Raw genomic sequence first — 21,943 nt, 5'->3', positions numbered from 1 at the left:
CGTGGCTGCAGTTCCTAATACCTTCTGATTTGGCAGACTGGTTATGAGATTGAACTCTGACAAATGTGTGCATAATCTTACTTTACTGCCATTTGATGTGGGACAATCACAGCTTGCAAGGTTGCTGTCATAAAGCGTCTGGCGAGAGTGTCAAAGAGAAAAGTTTCAGGTTCAGTTAGGGTTCAGACTTCTGCAAAAATCTACAGTCGAGCCTAGTTATATCGCACTCGAGCATTTCAAATTATTCTAAATACTGAAAAGTGCAAAAGTCCCCTTGAATATCACATATAGCAATAATACAGGAGTGTTGTTTTTCTTGTATCGAACTCCCGCGGCAGGGAAATGCGGTACATCAAACCTCCTGTGTGCATGTCAGTCGACCTTGACTGAAAACGCCTCGAAGACACCAAAGGTACAAAAAGGCTACGAATTCACGACCTTTGGTGGGAGTCGAACCATGACCATTTGCGAGAGTCGAACCCATGACCTTTGGTGTTAAAGGACACTAAAGGCAAATACTAAGTTGACATGGACTGTTTAAATACAATTTCAGAAACCTTGCAATGTTTGTTTTGTGCAAAGAAAAGACTTAGTTTACGAGAAAATTGCATCTGAAGGGTCTGAATACCTTTTTCAAAATTCTAGTCTCCCACCGCCAAACCGGGGGAGTGGTGACGTTGCATACGCCATCACCACCCTTTGCTGCTGTCGGTGAGTAAAACAGTGCCCAACAGACGGCGCTACTGAGCTATGACAGAGCGGTGGATTCGCCGCTGCAGCTACTTTTTTGGTCAAGTGTAGACCGTTAGGGCATCCCACGACATCACATGGAAGTTGAATTCCCTGCTACTTGCAATTTGTGCGAGTTTCGCGAGCGAGCAAAACCAGCGGAGCACTACGTGATAACAAAACTACTGAATCGCGAAAGCGTGGGCGGCGCAGAGTTGAGCGAAAATGAAACCTTTTGACCGGCCGCATCTTTGTCAACGATAATTTCCATTAGTTCTTTTTTTCTAAATATTAAGTACAACTGGACAAGTAGCCTCTTATTTCATCTTATAATACAAGGATGATTCTTGCAACGAGTAGTTGAGTACTAACAACAGAATTTAACTGAGGAGTGCTCTGGTCATCGGGCAAGTGCTTGAATGTCCCGGGGAAGTTCTAACCATCTCCTGCATTTACCTCAATTTCTAGAATATTAAGGCTCTGTTCGCGATAATATTGATGCCTTAGAGATTCTCGGGCACTAATCTATCACTTTAGCTTGACTTAGTATTTGCCTTTAGTGTCCCTTTAATGAAGGCGAAGTTAATTAAGATAGAGTTAATAAAGGCACTCAAACGCACGACCAGTGGTGGGAGTCGAACCCACCGCCTTTGGTGGTAATTAAGGCAAAGTTAATTAAGGCCCATGTAATTAATAATTAATTAAGGTACTCCAACCCACGATCTTTGGTGGGAGTCGAACCCACGACCTTTGGTGTGAATGAAGGCAAAGTTCATTAAGATAGAGTTAAATAAGCCACTTAAACCCAAGACCTTGGTTGGGAGTCGTTCCCTCGACCTTTGGAAATAGAGAGAGGTACAGTCGAACCCACTTATAACAATATTCAAGTGCCACGAAAATTTCATTGTTATAACCGATAATTGTTATAACTGCGTTGCATGAAAAAGTCAAAATAGGGGGATGGCAGAGCTGTTGTGAGAAAACTATAATGGTGGGGAGGCCAGTGCCCCTCCTCACCACCTTCATCCATCCGGCTGCTGATCGTGTTCACTTGTTTAACTGCTTCCTGCTCGTTCTGATCGTAACAATCCGGGGCTGTTGGCATTAAAGAATGGCACTGCTATAACAACTGCAAAGAGGGGTCATGGGTGGCAAGCGATATGCGAGCTTCACCGAGGCATCGCTTCAGTGGCCCCAAAAGGGGCCTTTTAAAGTATGCGAGAAGGTTGCCAGGGCAGCCTGTCAGTGTGAGAAATCCGGAAGAAATGCTGAGGCGAGATCGCCACAAGCATCTCACCACGCACTTCTCACTGGTTTGCACGAGACAACCCTATGTCCATCAGCCTTGCATGCTTTACGCGAAGCTTGCCGACATCTTTCTCTAAAGCATCAAGGTGCCCCATGTAGTGCAGCAGAAGGTTCCTCATGAAAACAAAGCACTAGAGGGACTGAATCATCTGCTGGGCCTCCTGTGAGGACAATGTTGAGGCAGCCTGCCCTACTGCGTCATCACTGCTGTCGTCACCCTCGCTATCCGATGCAAGCGTGTTCGTGATGATCACCTCATCGGTCTGAAGCATTTAGTTTTCAAATCTATAGTCGTGTGCTTTCTTTTCACCGGCGACGTCGTGCAATGCCGGTGGGTGGATCAGCAATCTTCCGTTTCAATGGCGAGTCAAATGAGGCTAAGAAACCACGTGGCCAGGAGCAATGTCGACGCAACCAACAAAGACAAAAATGAGCGATTAAGCTGTTTGCAGAACTGTGCTCAATGAGGAGCCAGCGAGCAATCTGGGAGAAGTGCGGTCAGCACGGTCCATTCATGGTTCAGAAGGGGGCACGGCATAGAGGTACGGGCGCAGCCCACTCGTGTTCGGAGGGGTGGAAGGGTGACGGCTGTTGTGGCAGCAAGCCATCGTTTCCTTTTCTTCTTTTCAAGGATTTCGCATTTCACTACCTTTCGGCACGGACATTCAGCAGCCAGACTTCATCGTTATAACCGATAATGCGGCATTGGGGCATTGTAGTAAGTGGGTTATTTCACCATGGAAAACATACAAAAGTTGACGGCGCAGCAGCTTCTCATTGTTAAAACAGACATATTGTTAAAACCAGTATCGTTATAAGTGGTTTCGACTGTACACTGTACACTACGCAAAGTACACTAAACAAATTAAGGGGATGACTAATCGAATTAGGAGGATGAGTAAGCAAATCGATAGGAATGAGTAAGCAAATTAAGAGGGATGACTAAGTGAAGCAGACTGAGACATTGAAGGGGGATGCGTATGTCATGAGTCCGTCTTTAATGCATTGGCACTTGTGCTTTCACCACTTGTGCTTTCACTTTCAAGTCGTCTTAGCGATAACATAAGAAACCCTGTGAATTTTGAAATATCGAACTATTTCACGATGCTCTTCAAGTTTGATATATCCGGGTTTGACTGCAATAGTTCCAACCGGTTTTAATGATTCGAACGGTATAAGACACTGGGTATGTGGTGCTCACGTTCTCGGTTCAAACGTGTCACCTACCAGTGACCCAAGGTGTCCAACAGTCCGTTTTGAACCCGGTTCCCTAAGCGCAGCCATTCCAATGCTCTACCCATTAGACCATGGACCACCCAGTGAACCACGTTGGTGGGAAAACAGAGACAAAGACAGGTAGACAGGCTGATTGACACCGGAAAATGTGTGAGGTATCCTAAGAAGGCTAATCATATTAGGTGAAACTTACTGAACACTTCAGAAAAAGTACAATTCTCTGCAATGTCGTGTATGTTTGATGACAGAATTAAGAGTACAACAAATGGCCTCTATGTGCTACCGTAAGTAACTTGCAAGCAATCTAATATAGCCGTATCTACATAGTATGGCTCCTTAGTAGCCGCCACCTGATTTGCCAATGCTAAATCCAGCAAAACCATATCAGGGGGAGCAACAGCTCGGATAAAATTTGTGTGTCAACGCACCCGTCAGGAGGAAATACAATGAAAGATCCAGGAACTTTGGAAAAAGAGAGATAAAAAGTATGTCCTTTTCTTTAAAAAAATCTGAATAATTCGCACCCAAGTTTTCGAGCTGCAGCCAGGTGTTCTGAGTCCTCCAGTATGTGCGGCAGAGCGAGCACAACATCTTTGCGCACATGCAGCGGAATCACAGGGAGGACCTCATCAAACACTTTGTCCATGAATGCCTAAAAGCGGGGGGACAAAAAGAAAGACATCACAGTTTCGCGCATTACGTGAAGCATTGGTGAGATAGCTGGCACAACGTTATGCACAGTCAGTCATGCACTGTTCCAAACCGTTACTGAATGGAATAAATATTCACAGATGCACATGAGCCATCTTTTTATGAGAAGAGAACTTATTTCAGTGAGAACTGGTCCCAGGTTTCAATTGCAGGGGTTCCACTATGTGAACCAACAGAAAAACAACGGCAATAGCTGTAGCACATTGTTGAATTGCTATTCATTCTATACAACTTGCGGCAAGCATGTGATGACAATCTTGTGATTACTTGTGCATTAACCTATGCAGCTTGCTTAGTAATTATACTGTCACCCTACTAAACTGCCAAACGTCATCATTTTGCAATGCCATCTCATTCCAGATCACAACTTTAGCAGTAAATTAAGATGTTCTGGTGGATGCCAATAAGCAACCTCTACAGGTGAAAGAATAAAGAGACAAACCTTGGTGCCCGCCAGGCCATCCAGCCATTTGAACTGGTTGAGCACCTGGACGTGGAAGGTGTTGGCTGGCGACCTATAATAGATATATATATTCTGGTGTTTTATATATGTCAAAACCATATGATTATCAGGCATGCCTTAATGAAGGACTCTGGATTAATTTAGACAACCAGATTGAGAGTGCCTACCAGTGAGATTTGTTGTTGACATCAAAAATATTTTTCTTGCCTCGAACAAAATATACTCAAATTAAAATTCCTAGCTCACAAGCTGAAAAGTTTATGTGTATAATGAGCTATCTCACGTATATCTATCTGGAGGGCCTTAATGATTAATTTAGGCCTGATGATCATCAGAAAGTCACTTTTCGTCAGCTTCGAAAGTAATTCTCTGGAAAAGTACGTGATTTCATAGCTGAACATTATTTTCAGCAGAAACTACAGCAATGGGAAAATAATTATAAAACGATGTTGTAGCTGAAGCAAACAATGTTTATGCAAAAAAATTCTGAAAACACCCTAGTTATTGCCTTTTTACTGAACCAATTAAACAAGGGAAAATCGTAAATGTGTTCGCCTATGACGTCACATGAAAGAATTACGTCAGAAAAATTTTTAAATAATACCTGGGCCACACAGGCGAGGTTAATGCCATCAAAAGTTTAAGACCTTAAGTTTCTTAATGCCATTATATTTTTATCGCTGCTACACGCGTATACTTAATGACATTAATCGTTGCGATGGCGATAGCTGCAGTGAAACTGTTAAGTTTGCTTGCCAATCGTAATACGATAAAAAACAGTTATCTAGGGAGCAGATGTTTAAGAAATGGCATGAGAAACATTAATCGCCGTATTGTATGTAGTTTACTTCAGGAATGTCATTGTTGCACCCAGCCGTAAACTGTTTGAAGCCAAAGCTAGCTCGAAGGCCAATCCATATCGTAGCCAAAACATTGAAATTGGGAAAAATAGTGCTCACAGCTTCAAAGCTCTCCAGCAGCAATAATGAAAAATTTGACCGTGTGCTCCAGTTTGCATCGGCGAGAAATTTGAAGGCGTCAGTATGAGGCTAACAAGGCAAGGAGCCGCCGCCATGCAATCGAACAGCTTCTCCTGGCTAACACGCTCACGATTAGTGCTCTAGCCGTGAGTAGCAGCAAGATCGCCTGCTGATCTCTACGAAAATAAAGAGCTCCGTTTAAAAAAGTGAAGAATATATTAGTTGTTTTTATCTACAAGTTTGCTTAATATTGTGAGAATATGGTCACTACGGCCACAGCGGGGACGTAAACGAGAGTACGCATTCGACGGCCAAGTGAGTTGATGATGATGATATGTGGTGTTTAATGGCGCAAGGGCCAGGTGTGGCCAAAGAGCGCCATGACAAGTAGTGATGTTGGCGATGTATTATGGAGATGTGACTTGGCTGTAAAGTGGCCTAAAAATAGTTGCTGTAAAGTGCATAAAATCTACGTGATATAAAATTATGGCGATGACTAATGACGAATACTATGAACATTAAAATCCATCGTAAAAGAATGACATAGAATTGAAAGTATATGAGATGGTTAAAATAGCTGGAGCACTGTTGCCTCGCCGGAGCCCTTGAAACACAAGGGCCTAGAGGCACGTGCTATACGAAAGAACTATCACAGCGCCATCCTCTGAAGAGAGGAGGCGCTACGAACATGTGGGGCTAACAACATGCAATACAACATCTTTCAGATAACTTAAAAGTGCATTGGTGTCAAATAGCGGTTCTGGGCCGAGTAACATTAATGGGTGAAGGGGAATGTGCTGCCGATATGCTAAGGGAAAATGTCTCTTTCTCTCAGATTCGGCTTCCCGACACTCCAGGAGGACGTGGAGTACGGTCAGCCTCTCCCCGCATCTACCACAGGCTGGAGGCTCACTTCCGGTTAGTAGAAAATTATGTGTGCCAAACGTGTGTCCTATTCTGAGACGACAGAATAGGACATCTGTTCGGCGTGATTTTGTAGTAGAGGGCCAGAATCCTAACTGTGGTTTTATCAGGTGGAGCTTATTATCTGTTTCCGCGTCCCAGATGCGTTGCCAGTGATCTCGCAGCCTCCTTCGCAGGAAAGGCCTCAGATCTGTGACAGGCACCGCAGCGGTAGGGTTAACCGCTTGCAATGTGATTGACGTGGCCATCTCGTCCGCCAGAACGTTACCTTCAATTCCCCTATGGCCAGGGACCCAGCATATTATGATATTCTGGTTAGATGAGTACGCTTTGCACAAGACCGAATATAATTCATTAAATACGGGATTTTTATGTTTGCTGAGTGACATTAAGGCCTTCACGACGCTGAGAGAGTCTGTATAGATCGCCGCTTTTGGAAGTTTCGATTTTCTTATGTGCTTTACAGCAGAGAGTAATGCGTAGGCCTCGGCCGTAAAAATACTTGTTTCCGGATGCAGTACATCGGATTCCGAAAACGATGGGCCGACGGCTGCATAGGATACCCCGGCAATTGATTTCGAAGCGTCTGTGTAGAACTCTGCGCAGGAGTGCTTGTGCTGGAGTTCTAGGAAATGCATTCGGATTTCGGCCTCAGGAGCGTGCTTTGTAACTTTCATAAAGGATATGTCACATTGTATCACCTGCCACTCCCAAGGAGGTAAGAGCTTGGTTAGGTGCATTAAGCGATGCTCGACGAGTGGGACATGCATTTCATCGCTAAGCTCCTTCACACGCAGCGAGAAAGGCTGTCTTATGGAGGGACGATTGCTGAAAAGTGTAGCGCACGTCATATCAGTAACGGTATCAAAACATGGATGTTCAGGATTAGAGCGTACTTTAAGGAAATATGTATAGCTAATGTATGATCTCTGTAGGTGGAGAGACCATTCATTTGATTCTACATATAGACTTTGTATGGGACTCGTTCTGAAAGCGCCAGTGGCCAATCGGATTCCTAGATGGTGGACAGGATCTAGGATCTTTAGTGCGCTCGGGGCGGCAGAGTTATATACTACAGCACCATAATCCAATCGAGACCGAATTAGGCTCTTGTATAGGTTCATTAAGCACTTCCTATCACTACCCCATGTAGTCTGGGATAGGAGTTTCATTAGGTTCATTGTTTTTAGACATTTTTCTTTCAGATATTTAATGTGTGGAATGAAAGTGAGTCTGTAGTCAAGTATGATACCTAAGAATTTGTGCTGTTTGCTGATAGGTATTCGTTGTCCACACAGTTTAAGGAAGGATCCGGAACCAGGCCTCTCTTTCTTGTAAAAAGAACGCAAGAGCTTTTGTTAGGATTGATCTTAAATCCATTCTTGTCTGCCCACATTGAGACTTTGTTCAGGCCGTGCTGTACCTGTCTCTCGCACACTGCGAGGTTACAGGATTTGAAAGCTATTTGTATGTCGTCCACGTAGACAGAATAAAAGATTGCCGGTGGTAATGAAGCGCGAAGCGTGTTCATCTTCACGATGAAGAGTGTGCAGCTGAGCACGCCTCCTTGCGGTACACCAGTTTCTTGCGTAAAAGGACGCGAAAGTACATTTCCTACTTTTACCCGGAAGGTACGACTGGACAGATAGCTTTCTATTAGGTTAAGCATATTTCCATGGATACCCATTTCTAACAAGTCTCTTAGGATTCCGTAACGCCACGTCGTATCGTACGCCTTCTCCATATCGAGGAATATGGATAAGAAGAATTGTTTGTGTACAAATGCGTCCCGGATATTTGCTTCTACACGTACAAGATGGTCAGTTGTGGAGCGCCCTTCTCGGAAGCCGCACTGATAGGGATCAAGGATTTTGCTCAGTTCAAGGAAATGGATGAGTCGCCGATTAATCATTTTTTCAAACACCTTACAGATGCAACTTGTGAGGGCTATCGGGCGGTAACTTGCCACTGAGGAAGGGTCCTTGCCTTGTTTCAAAATAGGGACCACAATGGCTTCCTTCCATGCGGTTGGAAGGTACCCTGCATCCCAAATGGTGTTGAAAAGTGTGAGTAGTGTAACCTGCGTGTCATTATGTAAGTTTTTGAGCATTTCATACATGATTCTATCAGATCCTGGTGCGGAGCTGTTGCATACGCTCAAGGCAGCTCTTAATTCAGCAATACAAAAAGGACGGTTGTAAGGCTCATTCTCTCGACCTTTTCTTCTTAATGGCTTACGTTCTTCTGTTTCTTTGTATTTGAGAAAGGACTGTGTATAATTTGTTGGACTTGACACGCTCTCAAAATATTCCCCAAGTGAGTCTGCCTGGTCTTGCAGTGTATCGCCCTGTGTGTTCACCAGGGGGAGTGAATGTATTTGCCGCCCTCTAATCCTATTAACTCTGTTCCAGGCTTTGGCCTCATCCCTAAACGAGTTAATACTCGATAAAAACTTGTGCCAGCTTTCTCTTCTAGCCTGTCGGCGGGTTCTCCTACCTTGGGATTTTATTTTTTTTAAAGTTGACAAGATTCTCAGCGGTGGGAGAAGCTCGCAGCAACCCCCACGCCTTGTTCTGATTCTTACGGGCGGTCCGACATTCGCTGTTCCACCACGGTACACGTCGTTTGCATGCCAGACCACTCGCTTCGGATATGCATTTTGATGCGGCATCTATCATGAATGATGTAAGGTACTCTACAGCAGCATCAATTTCTAGAGAAGACATGTCGGCCCATGAGATGTTAGTGAGAGTTCGAAATTTCTCCCAGTCGGCTGTGTCTATCTTCCACCTAGGAGCTTGTGGAGGACATTCGTTTTCTTTAGATGTTCTTATCAGTATCGGGAAGTGGTCGCTCCCGTAAGGATTGTTCATAACTTCCCATTCGAGTTCAGGCAGTATACACGGGGAAACTAGGCTGAGGTCAATTGATGAAAATGTTCTGTTGGCGAGAGAATAATATGTGGGTGCCTTCTTATTCAGCAGGCATGCACCAGAAGAGAAGAGGAACTGTTCAACAAGACGACCTCGCGCATCTATACGAGAGTCGCCCCACAGGGAGCTGTGCGCATTGAAGTCGCCAAGAACAACATAGGGTTCTGGCAGTTCATCTATAAAGGACTGAAATTCATGTTTAGTTAATTTGTAATGTGGGGGTATATAAAGCGAGCAAATAGTGATGAGTTTGTTTAGCAGAACAACTCGCACCGCCACTGCTTCAAGGGGCGTTCGAAGCTGTAAAGGTTGACATGCTATACTTTTATGTGTGAGAATCGCAACACCACCCGATGATGCGATGGCATCATCGCGATCTTTACGAAACGTAACATACGTACGGAGAAAGTTTGCGTGTCTGGATTTTAAATGTGTTTCCTGTAAACACAGCACTTTTGGATTATGTTTGTGGATGAGTTCTTGCAAATCATCAAGGTTTGTAAGGAGACCTCTAATGTTCCATTGAATGATTTGTGTATCCATACTTAAAATAAATTGGTGCTGTGTTTACGGAAACGGACGGGATGCCTTAGATTACAGAACCCTTTCGAGGCCCTGTAATAGGGGTTTTGTTCTTTCTGGAGCGTTCGAGGGAGCCTCGCCGCTCCTTAGGCGCTTGGTGCGCCTTGAGGATGGGTGTAGTGTCCATTGCCTCTTGTGAGGCGCCGGACACGTGCTCTTGCGAGCGGGAAGATTTCAGAGGGAGTCCCGCCTTGGAGGGCAAGACCCCTGCGCCCACCAGCCCGGAGGTCGATGGGGCTCCCAGAGGGATTTGGCTACGCCGGCCGTTGCCAGCGCATGAAGGAACCTCGGAAGTTGAGGCAGCCTCGGCTGCGCCCTCCTTCGGGGTCGATGGTTCCTTCTCCTCGGTTGACGGAGCAGCGCTAGCTGCAACCGTCGCGGGGGCAGATGGCGTGACTGCCGACTCACTGCTTGTGGGTCGGACAGCCGCCGGAGGCCGTTGTGACGCTGCCCCCTGACGCGCCACTTCGGCAAAGCTTTTCTTTGGCAGGTATGCAACCCGCCTGCGTGCCTCCTTAAATGAGATATTTTCTTTCACTTTGATCGTTACGATTTCTTTTTCTTTCTTCCAGGATGGGCACGACCGTGAGTACGCGGCGTGATCCCCATCACAGTTTACACAGTGTAGAGAGTTCTTACATTCTTCAGTTGCGTGTTCAAGGGCACTGCATTTGGCGCATGTTTGGCGGCCTCGGCAGCTCTGCGAGCTGTGGCCAAAACGTTGGCATTTGAAACATCTCAAGGGATTTGGCACATACGGGCGTACACGAAGCTTGATGTACCCGGCCTCGATTGACTCGGGCAGGACACTTGAATTGAAGGTGAGTATTAGGTGTTTGGTCGGAATTTCTTTACCGTCTCGCCTTATCTTGATCCTTTTGACATTTATTACATTCTGTTCGCTGAAGCCCTCCAAGAGCTCAGCCTCAGAGAGCTCCAGCAAATCATCGTCCGAGACAACGCCGCGGGAAGTATTCATCGTGCGGTGCGGGGTTACTACTACTTGGGTCTCCCCAAATGATACTAGCTGAGGCAGTTTTTCAAATTGCTTCTGATCGCGGAGCTCCAGGAGGAGGTCTCCGCTAGCCATCCTCGACACCTTATATCCTGGACCAAAAACTTCGGTAAGAGACTTAGATACAAGGAACGGGGAGATTGTTCACACTTGTTTAGCTGGTTTTTCAGAGTGGATCACGTGAAAACGAGGGAAGGATTCTTTTTGTCGACCAAAAAACTGGAATAAATCATCGGTGCGCCCTCTTTTCTGAGGGCGATCAGGAAGTGGAGGGAAGGATGTTGCCATAAAGGAATTGAATTTTCGGCAATAACGCCAGCCACCCACCATGGAGTCCTACAAGGGGACGCTACAGAGACTGTAAGAACAGGTCCTGTAAACGCCAGCTGTACGTCATCACTATAACCAAATATGAAATAACCTAGGTTGGTTAATCACACAAGGTTAACCCTTGCTGCCTGGAAACTATGGAAGTAAGCGGAAGGAAGGAGCAGACAGGAAAGATGAAAAGTGAGAGAAAGACGAAGGCTGGAGGGAGAGAGAGACAGGAAAAGGCAACTACCGATTTCCCCCGGGTGGGTCAGTCCGGGGGGGCCGTCTATGTGAAGCAGAGGCCAAAGGGGTGTGTGGCGTCCGCCGGGGGGCCTTAAAGGTCCAGACACCCAGCATCGGCTCAACCCCCAGGATCCCCCTTTCCCCAGACACGGCTAAGCCGCGCACGGCTACACGCGGGAGGGTCCAACCCTCGTGTGCTCGGGTACGTGGTGTCGCAACACACCAAACGCCTGCTGACGCAGACGCCCCTGCGGGGCCAAGTGAGTTGTAATAATTGTAAGAACACAACACACCGCGAGAAAGAGCAACTTTATAAAGAAAGTGAAGAATATGTTAATTGTTCTTCACTAATAATTCGTTTAGTCACGTCAGAATATGGAGACATTGGGAACGAGAGTACGCATTTGACGGCAAAGTGAGTTACAAGAACGCACTACGTCGCGAATGGCATTAAGCATGTCTCTGTGGCACCCCGCGAATGACATTAAAGTTTAAGGCATTAGCCAGTTCATGTCATTTTCTGTGCCCGTGTGGCAGGGGTATAAGATTTGTCATTGTAAATAGTTTCATATTTGACTAAAAAAATTTGCCTCCAACCAACCTTTGCTTATTTGCGTTAACTTCAGAGTGCTTACGTCACCCAAAATTTTTTTTGCAGTAAATATACTTTGGTGACACCTTATTCACACAATCACCAATTAGTCCAATTTTCCCCCAAATGAATCAATGATGGTCGAATTTGGGGTCCGGGACGTTTCGCGTGGAATGACTCCATACTGAGGTTCTAAGTACGTGGTTTTTTATGGACAAGTTATAAAAAGTGAAATACTTCATTATATAGAGAATTTTGTAATACTGAGGTTTAACTGCACAATCTACACAGTATTCTACACTTTTACTGAATATGGCTATAAACTGCTTAGAAACTAAACATTTTCTCATATACTGCAGTCCGTAAGCTTTTAATGCCGTCCTTACTTTCATTGGCATTTTAAATTCAAGAAATGCAAGTGAACAATGCACAATGATAAGCAAAATTCGAAATATCACACTGCCAAAAAACTATTTTTTCTTAAACTTTTACTTACTCGTCAGTAACAGCTACTTCCACCATTTTTTCCAGCAGCTGCTCAGTCAGACCCCACTGCAATCCAAAGAGGGAAAACAGGATATAATACACCATGCTAAAATCATTTAGTCAAAGTTGGTAGTTTCGTTTCTTTTTTACACATTATCAGGCAGTGTGATTCTGACAACAGTGAGGTCATGCATAAATGATAACTAAAGCATGCAAGCACACATATTAGAAAAAAGTATGAGGGGGATGAGGACAGGAAAGATGAGCAGCTGCTGCTTTTTAATCTTTGAGCCCCGTACCAGAGTGTAACTTGTTGCCAAGTCTTACAGCATTCACAATCGTACATACCCTGGTCTGGCACAGATGAAATTAGCATTTGTTTCATCATTGGTATGCACCTTCCCTTGTACTGCATTTTAGCAAATGCAGGGACACTACAGGAAAATACTGAATTAATCCGGAATGCCAGATTATCTTTTACAAACCTTACAATTTTTTTTTTTAACGCCAAGGTGGGACATAGTTGCACAGAAAATTGAAACCAAAGGTGCTGCACAATTCTACAATTCAAACTGCCTGTGACAAAGGTTCCTTGTATGGCTGCACTGACTAGCTTGGAAATAACCACACTCTTGTAAACTTCGACTGCCTGCTTGGAGTCAGAGGGCACATAAAGAGCTCCACACTCTCAAGAAACAGCGCCGACACAGCAGTGTCTAAATGAAGCACCAGCTAGTTTGGTAAGAAAATTCACCAAGAGCTATTCTTCTTTTCCTGCAGGTTGAAATAGAATACAATAACCCTTATTTTTTATCAGTAGTCGAGACCTACAAATACCAAACTAGCTAACAGGAGACATTACATAATGTTACGTAAGTTACTGAACTCAGACATTCCTTTTACCTGAAGTGCAGAGAAATAAATCACATCTTAAGTTCCTCTGCCAACTAATTTGCAAAAAGCTAGCCCTCGGCCCTTCACCAAATGTAGCACACCTCATGACCATACTAAGACCACCGTCAGCATAGCATAAATCTGTATTTTGCCAAAACACATTAAAGATCTTTTTTTCTTTGATCACGCCATTAATGATCAAAACTCGTTAGAATACACATTACAGACTCCCACTGTGCTTTGGTTGAATGAGAAGAAAGGAAAACGAGGGGCCAATTTTTATAAGTCACATCATAAGAAGCCAACAAACAAAAAAACCAAGCACAGCATAGGGGGAATTACATGTACTTGTTAACTGAATTAAAGACGCCTTGACGGCGGATTTTCAGATCCATCGTCAAGGTATCACAGGCAAACATAAGTGCCCCAGAAAGTGGATGGGAAAACAGTGCCACAGTAGCCCAATTGGTAAGAGAGTCGCATGCATAATGCGAAGACGTGGGTCCGTGCCCCACCTGTGGTCAGTTTTTTCATCCACTTTCACTTCCATTAATTTATAGTTTCTTTAATTCAATTAACAAGTACATGTAATTTCCCCTATGCTGTCCTTGGTATCCTTGTTTGTTTGCTTCTTGTGATAAGACTATGCTTTGATTGTATTTCTAACATTTTACATATTACTTTTTGTTCATGCGTTTCTGTATTTTTATGCCTTCACTGCTTGGACCTCGAGTCTGCAGTATGTAATAAATAAATAAATGTGACCTGGCATCATATATCACAGTTGTGGTACCAATCCTATCCAACACTTAGCACACTTGATTTTCTCACTTATGAAAGCTCTGTCTTTGGTAAAAGTGATGTTTTGGACAACATCCTCTGAAAAACAAATATATCACTAAGTGTGACTTTATATTTTTCAGTAGCCATCCCTATAACTTTCCTAAATTCACAGCATAGCAGAAAGAACTTATGTTGGAGTAGGGGTAGAAACTCATCAAAAACGTTTAGCACACACAAACATTCTGTAAAGTTGATAAAATGGGAAGCTGGGCGAAGGAGCTGCAATTACAATAACAATTAATGCTGTGAGACAAAAGCAAACCTGAAGTGGCTCCACACGAAGAAAGAGACGAAACACACTGTCTCGTTGTTTTGACGTGCCACTGAAATGGAGAAAGAAAAGGAAAGCTTAATGCACCCCACTAAGGTTAGTCTCTCTGAAAGAATGGCAAGAAACGTTAAATTTAAAATAAATGGTCACAAATTCAACACTTTCTCTATTTCCACAATTTTTATATAATACAGGTATATGCCCAATAACTCTGGCTTCTGCACACAGAACTGTGGTGACTGTGCTGACAATTGCATAACAATTTATTATAAGCCTTTTTCCTCCATAAAATACTACCATGTTTCTTTGGCATAAAAAGCAAAAAGAGAGGGAGAAAAAGAAGCATGCTGTTGCCACTTTCTAGGCCTAAAAGCAAAAGCAATTTATGAAATTATAATTATTATCCCTTACATACAATATTCGTGGAATCTTGTGAAGCAGTAAAGGATACTAGACAGAAAAAAATGAATTAGTTTACATTGATAAAGTATTCCTGATGAGTTCTGTTTTTGTTGATTTTGCAGTCACAGGATGACTATTAGAATAAAAAATGATGCTCAAAGTTTAATTATTGAATTTTGTGCTAAAGCGCCAGTGCCGGTATGTCAATGTGATGTCATGATTTGCAAGGTTGTTTCGTTTCTTTTTTGCATTCTAGCTACTATGTTAATTCAGTAAGAGTTCCCGAAACTTCCCAAGTTTAGTCTTTGGCTCTTTTATAATAAAATGTAGTCTGTTTTTACTGCTAAACATATAACTAGGCATGAGCAGATGGTGTCAAAATTCATGGCATCACAGCAAGGCTGGTGCCCGAATTTCAAGGTGGCATCGCTACCCTTCTTTCATTTTTGCATGTTCCACGGCTTACCAAGCATCTTCTCGCAGTAAGAGTGACCTTTTTGGTATTGTGGAGGGGTAATTCGCTAACACAGCTAAGATAAGTTTACTCTTTGGTGTCCCTTTAAAGGAATTAAGCCACAAGACACCCAGAAGCACTTTTCAAATGCAAGTAAAAACAAAGTAAAATTAAGAAGGATAGTTCATCTGAAAGTGAAGACATAATTTAGTAGTTTCCTGCTAAACTTATTTTTACACAATGTACACTAGTACACTGCAACTGTTCATGAAATTGTCAGCTAGATAGTGAAGTTTATTACAGAGCTACTGAGAAAAAATAGTAAATTTTTAATTAATTGGTTAGTTCAGACAGTTAATTTTCTTTAACTCGCCAAAGCCTTATTACACGTCTTTAACAAATTTGTAAAATCTGTTAGGTTATCACAAGGCACTGGCTCATGGACATCCTCCTGAATTTTTTTAGTAAAACCATTTATCAGCTGAGTCACCAGAAATCTAAAGTTGCCCTTGACCACCTTCAAAGCATTTCCATGATGGCACAACTTCGAGCGTAAAACTCTAGCAACTTGTTTTGTGTGCTGGCTTCTGTTAAATCCATCTTTTCTCCTACGATGTTGATTTGAGAAGGCCTATGTTGTTCACTGCCTCTGTCAATTTCCTTTACCTGCTAAAATTGACCATGTGGGGGAGCACCTGATTGCGTGAAAATTGTATTGTGAACTGATACCCTTCTACAGACGCACCCTGGATAATCTATGTAACGTTATTAAAAACATCACTTGAAAATTCATTCTTAGGGGGAACTACAACAAAACAGCAGAAAAATTATTTTTAAAAAGGCCACATTTTTGCTAAAGATGGCATCTACTTAGAGATGACATCATTTTCGTATTAGCTCTAAAAGTGTGCTCAGCAATGGATTTCTGGCGGAGTGAAAGGACGTTTATAAAATGCTACCTGGTGCTTTTCAAACTTTCAGGAGCAGTAATGAGAAAGAGATGGCTGCATGCCTGAAGACACTGCCATGAGAATACAGTTACCAAGACATTGTCAATGATAAGAAAATGTTTGACCAAGATACCAGTGTCACTTCTTCACTCATTTGCACAAGCACAAGAATTAGCTGCTTCAGACTGCTTTTCGATCTCCAAATTGAAAACTGCTCTCAGCAGTTGGTCTGAATCCAATTATTTTATTATTAAAGAAGTTTACCAGCATAGCTGCCACTATGCTGGTGTCACTGCTGGTTGCCTTTCAAATGAATTATTTAACTGGCTGTAGTCTCTAAGGATTCTTTCATTTAATGCACTGATTTTTTATCAACCATCTCACTGAGTTGTCAATCTGGCTTATTTTCAAACTTCACTCCATTGAAAACCCTCTCAAGCTTTTTCAACCAATTTGCTTCATGTTTGAAGTGAGAACCTCATTTTAGCTCTTCACTATGGAATATGTCTGTACTTGTCATTTCCACAAACAGTGCAGTTAGAAACAAGGCAAAATGTTTTATTTTACCCTGTTTAAAAATAAACTATTCTGCAAAGCAACATTCTTCACCGAGGAAAGTTTTTCATTAATTCTTGCATGACACCTCCCTTCTGTACACGGAGGCGGGCTGTTGGCGTCCACATTGCACCACTGTTGGGCTAAGTCAACGTCATCTTCTCTTTCTGAATCATAACTTCTGGTAGAAGCGATGAGAATACTACCATCTTCTCTGCACGATGAAGAACACTCTAGTGCATTGATTTCGCGCTAACTTTCACTGTCAGAGCCGAGCAGTGGTTTTCTTTTGCACATGCTACTCACATGCGAGCTGTCAGTGGCAGGCACCATCGTTCCAAATCTGCCAAAAGGCGCAAAGGACACGAGATTCCAAAAATGATTTATGTAGTAGAAAACACGGACTGCAATAAATGCGCCCCTCTAGCGCTGACAAAATGGTTACCACCAACGTTGCAGAAGACAAAGCCTCAATCAATGCGGCCTATGATGCATTGAAAAAGTGCCGACATCTACATAGTAAAACAAAACACAGCGAAGAAAAACTGCAAATTTCGAATGCTGGCACTGCAGTCATTCATGTAGCAGAAGTGGAGGTGCTGAGTCGTCGAAATAGCTTTGAAAACGGGGCTATTACCTCAGCTTGTCTAAACCTAAATTAACCAGGATCGTGTTAAAAAAACTGAGCTTGTCCAGGACAATTCAGGGGTTTATGTGCACCTAAATCAAAGAACACAAAAGTTTTTGTACTTCACACCCATCAAAATGCGTTTGCCACAACCAGCAGTCAAATCCGCAAATTCGTGCTAAGCAGCAGAAAGCCATAGCCACTGAGGCATTGCAGAAGGTGAGGCAAAAAGAGCGAAAAGTGAGAACTGTTACTAGCAGAACCACTTAACAAGTGAAAGTGAACTCTGGAGGGGGAACTATGTCAGAGGTAGCAAAACTTCTTAGTTTAAAAGCAATTACCAAAAAGTGGCATTTCCAACGATTCCAGACACTCCAGACAAAGCTTGTAAACCAACCAAGCAAAAACAACTAGGTTAAATATTATTGGGTTTTACATGCCAAAACCACAATCTGATTATGAGGTACGACATAGTGGGAGACTCCAGAAATTTGGACCACCAGAGATTCTTTAAAGGGACACTGAAAGCAAATACTAAGTCTACGTGGATTGTTTAAATACAATTCCAGGAACCTCGCAATGCTTGTTTCATGCCAAGAAAAGACTTAGTTTATGAGAAAATTGTATCTTAAGGGTCCGAATGCCTTTTTCGAAATTCTAATCTCCAGCCACCGAACCAGGGGAGTGGTGACGCTGCATGTGCCATCACCACCCTTTGCTGCTGTCGGTGAGTAAAACCCCGCCCGACAGACGGCGCTACCGAGCAAAGACAGAGGGGTGGATTCACCCCTGCAGCTGCTATTTGGTCAATTGGCATGGACCGTTCGGGCATCCCGCGACATCACATCAAAGTTGAATTCTCTGCTACTTGCAGTTTGTGCGAGTTTCGCGAGCCAGCAAAACCAGCACAGCACTATGCGACAACGAAACTAGTGAAACGCGAAAGCATGGGCGGCACGGAGCCGGTCGAAAATTAAACCTTTCGACTGCCCGCGTCATTGGCAAGGGTAATTTCGATGAGTTCTTTTTTCTAAAAAATGAAATAGAACTGGACAAGTAGCATTTCATTTCGCCTTATAATACAATACAAGGATGTTTTTGCAACAAATGGTTGAGTAGTGCCGCCTTACAGAGGGGGATGCGGGCCCCTGTCAAGCTGCCGTTTGTTCGTGCAGCTTTTACCTGCAGCCTCCTCTGTCTTTTTTGATGGGAAATAAACTTATTATTATTATTATTATTATTATTATTATTACTGACAGAATTTAACTGAGGAGCGCTTTCATCATCAGGCAAGTGCTTGAATGTCACAGGGGAGTCTAATCATGTCCTGCATTTACCTCAATTTCTTTATTATTAGGGCTCTGTTCGTGATAATACTGACACCTTAGAGATTCTCAAGCACTAATCTATCACTTTAGCTTGACTTAATATTTGCCTTTAGTGTCCCTTTAATGTGCACCTAAATCCAAGTACAGGGGTGTTTTCGCCTTTTGCCCCCATCGAAATGCGGCCACTGTGGCCGGGATTCAGTCCCTCAACCTCATGCTTAGCAGCCAAACACAACAGCCACTAAGCAACCGCGGTGGGTGATAACCAGGTTTGTCTCCAGAAGCATGCAACCACGTCTAATCAATAAATGGGGTAATTTTTTTTTGCTCACCTGCTGTCATTCAAATCCTGATAAGTCACTGTAAGCGCGTTTTGCAACCTGAAAGGAGGGCAAGGAATAACACCCAATGTCACTGACCCCATGACACAAGTGCATGTGCATGAAGTGGTTATGCCTAAAACGAGGCTGACGAAGGATTGGTTGAAGGGCTTTTATGCTGCAAAGCAACACCTGGGCAATCAAGTACATTGTAGTGCAGCAGTTTGCAAACTTCTGGTCTTTATGGAAGTTTTGACACATTCAAGGACCATACAAAAGTGCACCTGCAAGCGCTTACTTTCATTTTTAACAGAAATATACGAAGAACAGGCACCAACACAGGGTCATAACAACCTAAAGCATGCTGCCGCAGCCATGATGTTTTCTTTAGGTGCCTTGCATTTTCCCACTCATAGTATAGAATAGATGAGAAATGTAGCATTGCATGCCAGAGACAAGATTGCTGATGCAAGGCAAAAATGGAGACAATCTAAGTCCTATGTTGAGTTTAACTCCAATTATGTTTCTTGCTTGCGATATGATCTGGACCAATTTGGAGAATGGAGCTTTGCACGGAAGGTCGTTTCTAAACACATACTTCAGTAGACACTTCAGTCTTTACACTTCAGTAGATACTTCAGTCTTTTGGCAAATGATGCTTGCAAACGGCATATCTACAGAGCCCGCTTTAGAAAAAAGTAAACTTTCATAAGGCCTTGTGGGGCTTGTGGACAGTACTCTGAGAAACAGTGCAGTAAAGAGGCCCTCTAGATAAATTTTGATCAGTTTGGGTTCTTTAAAGTACGCCAAAACCTTAGCACATGGGTGACTTTTCTTGTCATAATGCAGCTGCCACAAATGTAATTAAATATTATGCTGAGCAAGAGAAAAGCATAGTCACTAGACAACTTCTGCAAGTCACTGAGAGAGATGAGTCATTGGTGGAAGTATTGTGAAGGCTTGATGTCGTCTAGATGAAATAAAGCCAAGATTATTTATTTTATTCATCACTTAAATTACATAATTTATTCGCTCTATTTTACAGATGGACACTCTAGTGAAAAGCTGTGGATTAATTTTGACCAATTTGAGTTTCAACGCGATGGCATTAAGGCCTCATGTTGCAGAAAAACCAGTGCCGGTGTCGGCGTCACCGAAGTTGTCTGTGAACGAAAATTTCTGTATATATTAAGGTATATGCATATGCTCCGCCCTGCTATATGACATGCGGCCTATGCGGGCTATACTACCACACCATTCTATCATCGAAGTTGCTCACACCTTGTCTTACATTTTCGACAAAGTTATACTATGGAATTTTGAGATTGACAGCCCACAAACAAATGTCATGAAAAAAAAACACCGACAGCACATGCCTTTTACATTAAATCTTCTCAGACTTAAATACTGAAAGTGCAAAACAATAACAGAAACCTGAAAATGATGTAAATTTTTGGGTGCAGCTGTGCGCTACCCCTGGGATCGGCCCGCACAAGAGGCCGTGTTTATATCAGAAAGCTCGCCTTTGTGCACAGCATTCACCACCAATGCTTCCAGGTAAACATTATGGTTACATAAGCTGCACTTGCAAGGAAGCGCGAGAAGCAGCCAGGAATCTTTTAACGCTATTGTGTTCCACTCTAAAAGGCAAGGCTTAAGTGTCCTCCAAGTTTCTTTAAGAGGCCCCTCACCTGGTCTCAGTGGAAATTTCACTTTTACAGAGGAAGTAATAAAGTGTCGTTCAGAAAGAAGTTCACAGCAAGAACTTTAAAATTGGTTTGTTTTCAGAGAAGATAGGAGCAAATGAGAAGTTGCATTGTCATGTTGCCAGGAGATGAGCTTCACTGCTCACATCAACGCTCCCTCCCTTTGCTTCAAACTAGTATCGGTAAGCGACATTCCTTCACTGCCTTCTCCCACACCAGAGCCGAGGGACCCTGCCATGTTTACATCACGAGCCCCACTTCACTTTTTCTTTTTACTTTATTTCCTTTTTTTTTTAACAGTGTCGTTCCCTTGCAGTGGCATTTTCGCATGTTCTGCAGTGGATGATATATCGAAGTCATGTGCCGGCACTGCCTGACGTTGCAGGCAGTGCACCTAATATTTTGAGACATTTGTTTGTGTGACATTGATTTTCTGGCAGGAAGTGGGGCTCCGTCGCAAGGAAGCATGCACAGGCTTTCTTTCAATATTTTGCAGGCACAATCGTCAAAGTGTGATTGACACATTGCACTTGTCTGTTTGCAATGCTCAAACATGGTGAGGGACTCTTCAATATTACCTAAATATAAGAAGTGTTTTTGCATAGTGAGCCACTGCAACAAGTGAATGACACATTTGGAAATGTAATACAGATAGTTTTCATGTGACTTCACAGAGGCAGCCCTCACTGTGCTGGTACCCAAACATGGCTACCACGGTGACGTTAGGGCACTGTCATATCACACACACAATGTTTGGCTTTTTGACACTGACTGTTTTTCACTGGTTTATCATTGTTGCCGCTTTGTTGTTGGATGCAAGACGCACCTGTCGTGCTCGCATGCCGTCACATTTCTTGCTTACGCCGCTTCTCAATGTGCTAGTGCCCGAAACTGGCGGCTGTGATGACATCTGTGCAAACTATCTATTGGTCGGTATAGGCAAACATGACATATGAGATGACAGATGAGATGAGAATGATGAGATGACAGAAAGCATCTAAATGTAATTATTAGTAGCAGCTACAAGGCACAAGAGATGTTTATTCAGTTTTCACAGCTAATGCATGATCATACAATA

At 43.2% G+C, this 21,943-nt stretch overlaps 1 protein-coding gene across 1 annotated transcript in view; it reads right to left on the bottom strand.

The window, feature by feature from the left end:
* Fancd2 overlaps positions 1-19,263 on the bottom strand; it is an 82,014-nt gene extending 62,751 nt beyond the window's left edge. The window contains exons 1-5 of the mRNA XM_050187506.2: positions 19,172-19,263; positions 14,514-14,574; positions 12,525-12,580; positions 4,427-4,499; positions 3,798-3,925 (exon numbers count right to left, since the gene is read on the bottom strand). Of these exons, the coding sequence (XP_050043463.2) occupies positions 3,798-3,925; positions 4,427-4,499; positions 12,525-12,580; positions 14,514-14,574; positions 19,172-19,263 (410 nt within the window). The remainder of the gene's footprint in view (positions 1-3,797; positions 3,926-4,426; positions 4,500-12,524; positions 12,581-14,513; positions 14,575-19,171) is intronic.
* Between the last annotated feature and the right edge of the window lie 2,680 nt (positions 19,264-21,943).

Source organism: Dermacentor andersoni, chromosome 2 (genome assembly GCF_023375885.2).
Source record: "Dermacentor andersoni chromosome 2, qqDerAnde1_hic_scaffold, whole genome shotgun sequence".
Lineage (NCBI taxonomy): Eukaryota > Metazoa > Arthropoda > Arachnida > Ixodida > Ixodidae > Dermacentor > Dermacentor andersoni.
Note: the sequence above shows the minus strand (reverse complement) of the source record. Positions and strands in the feature narration are given on the sequence as shown.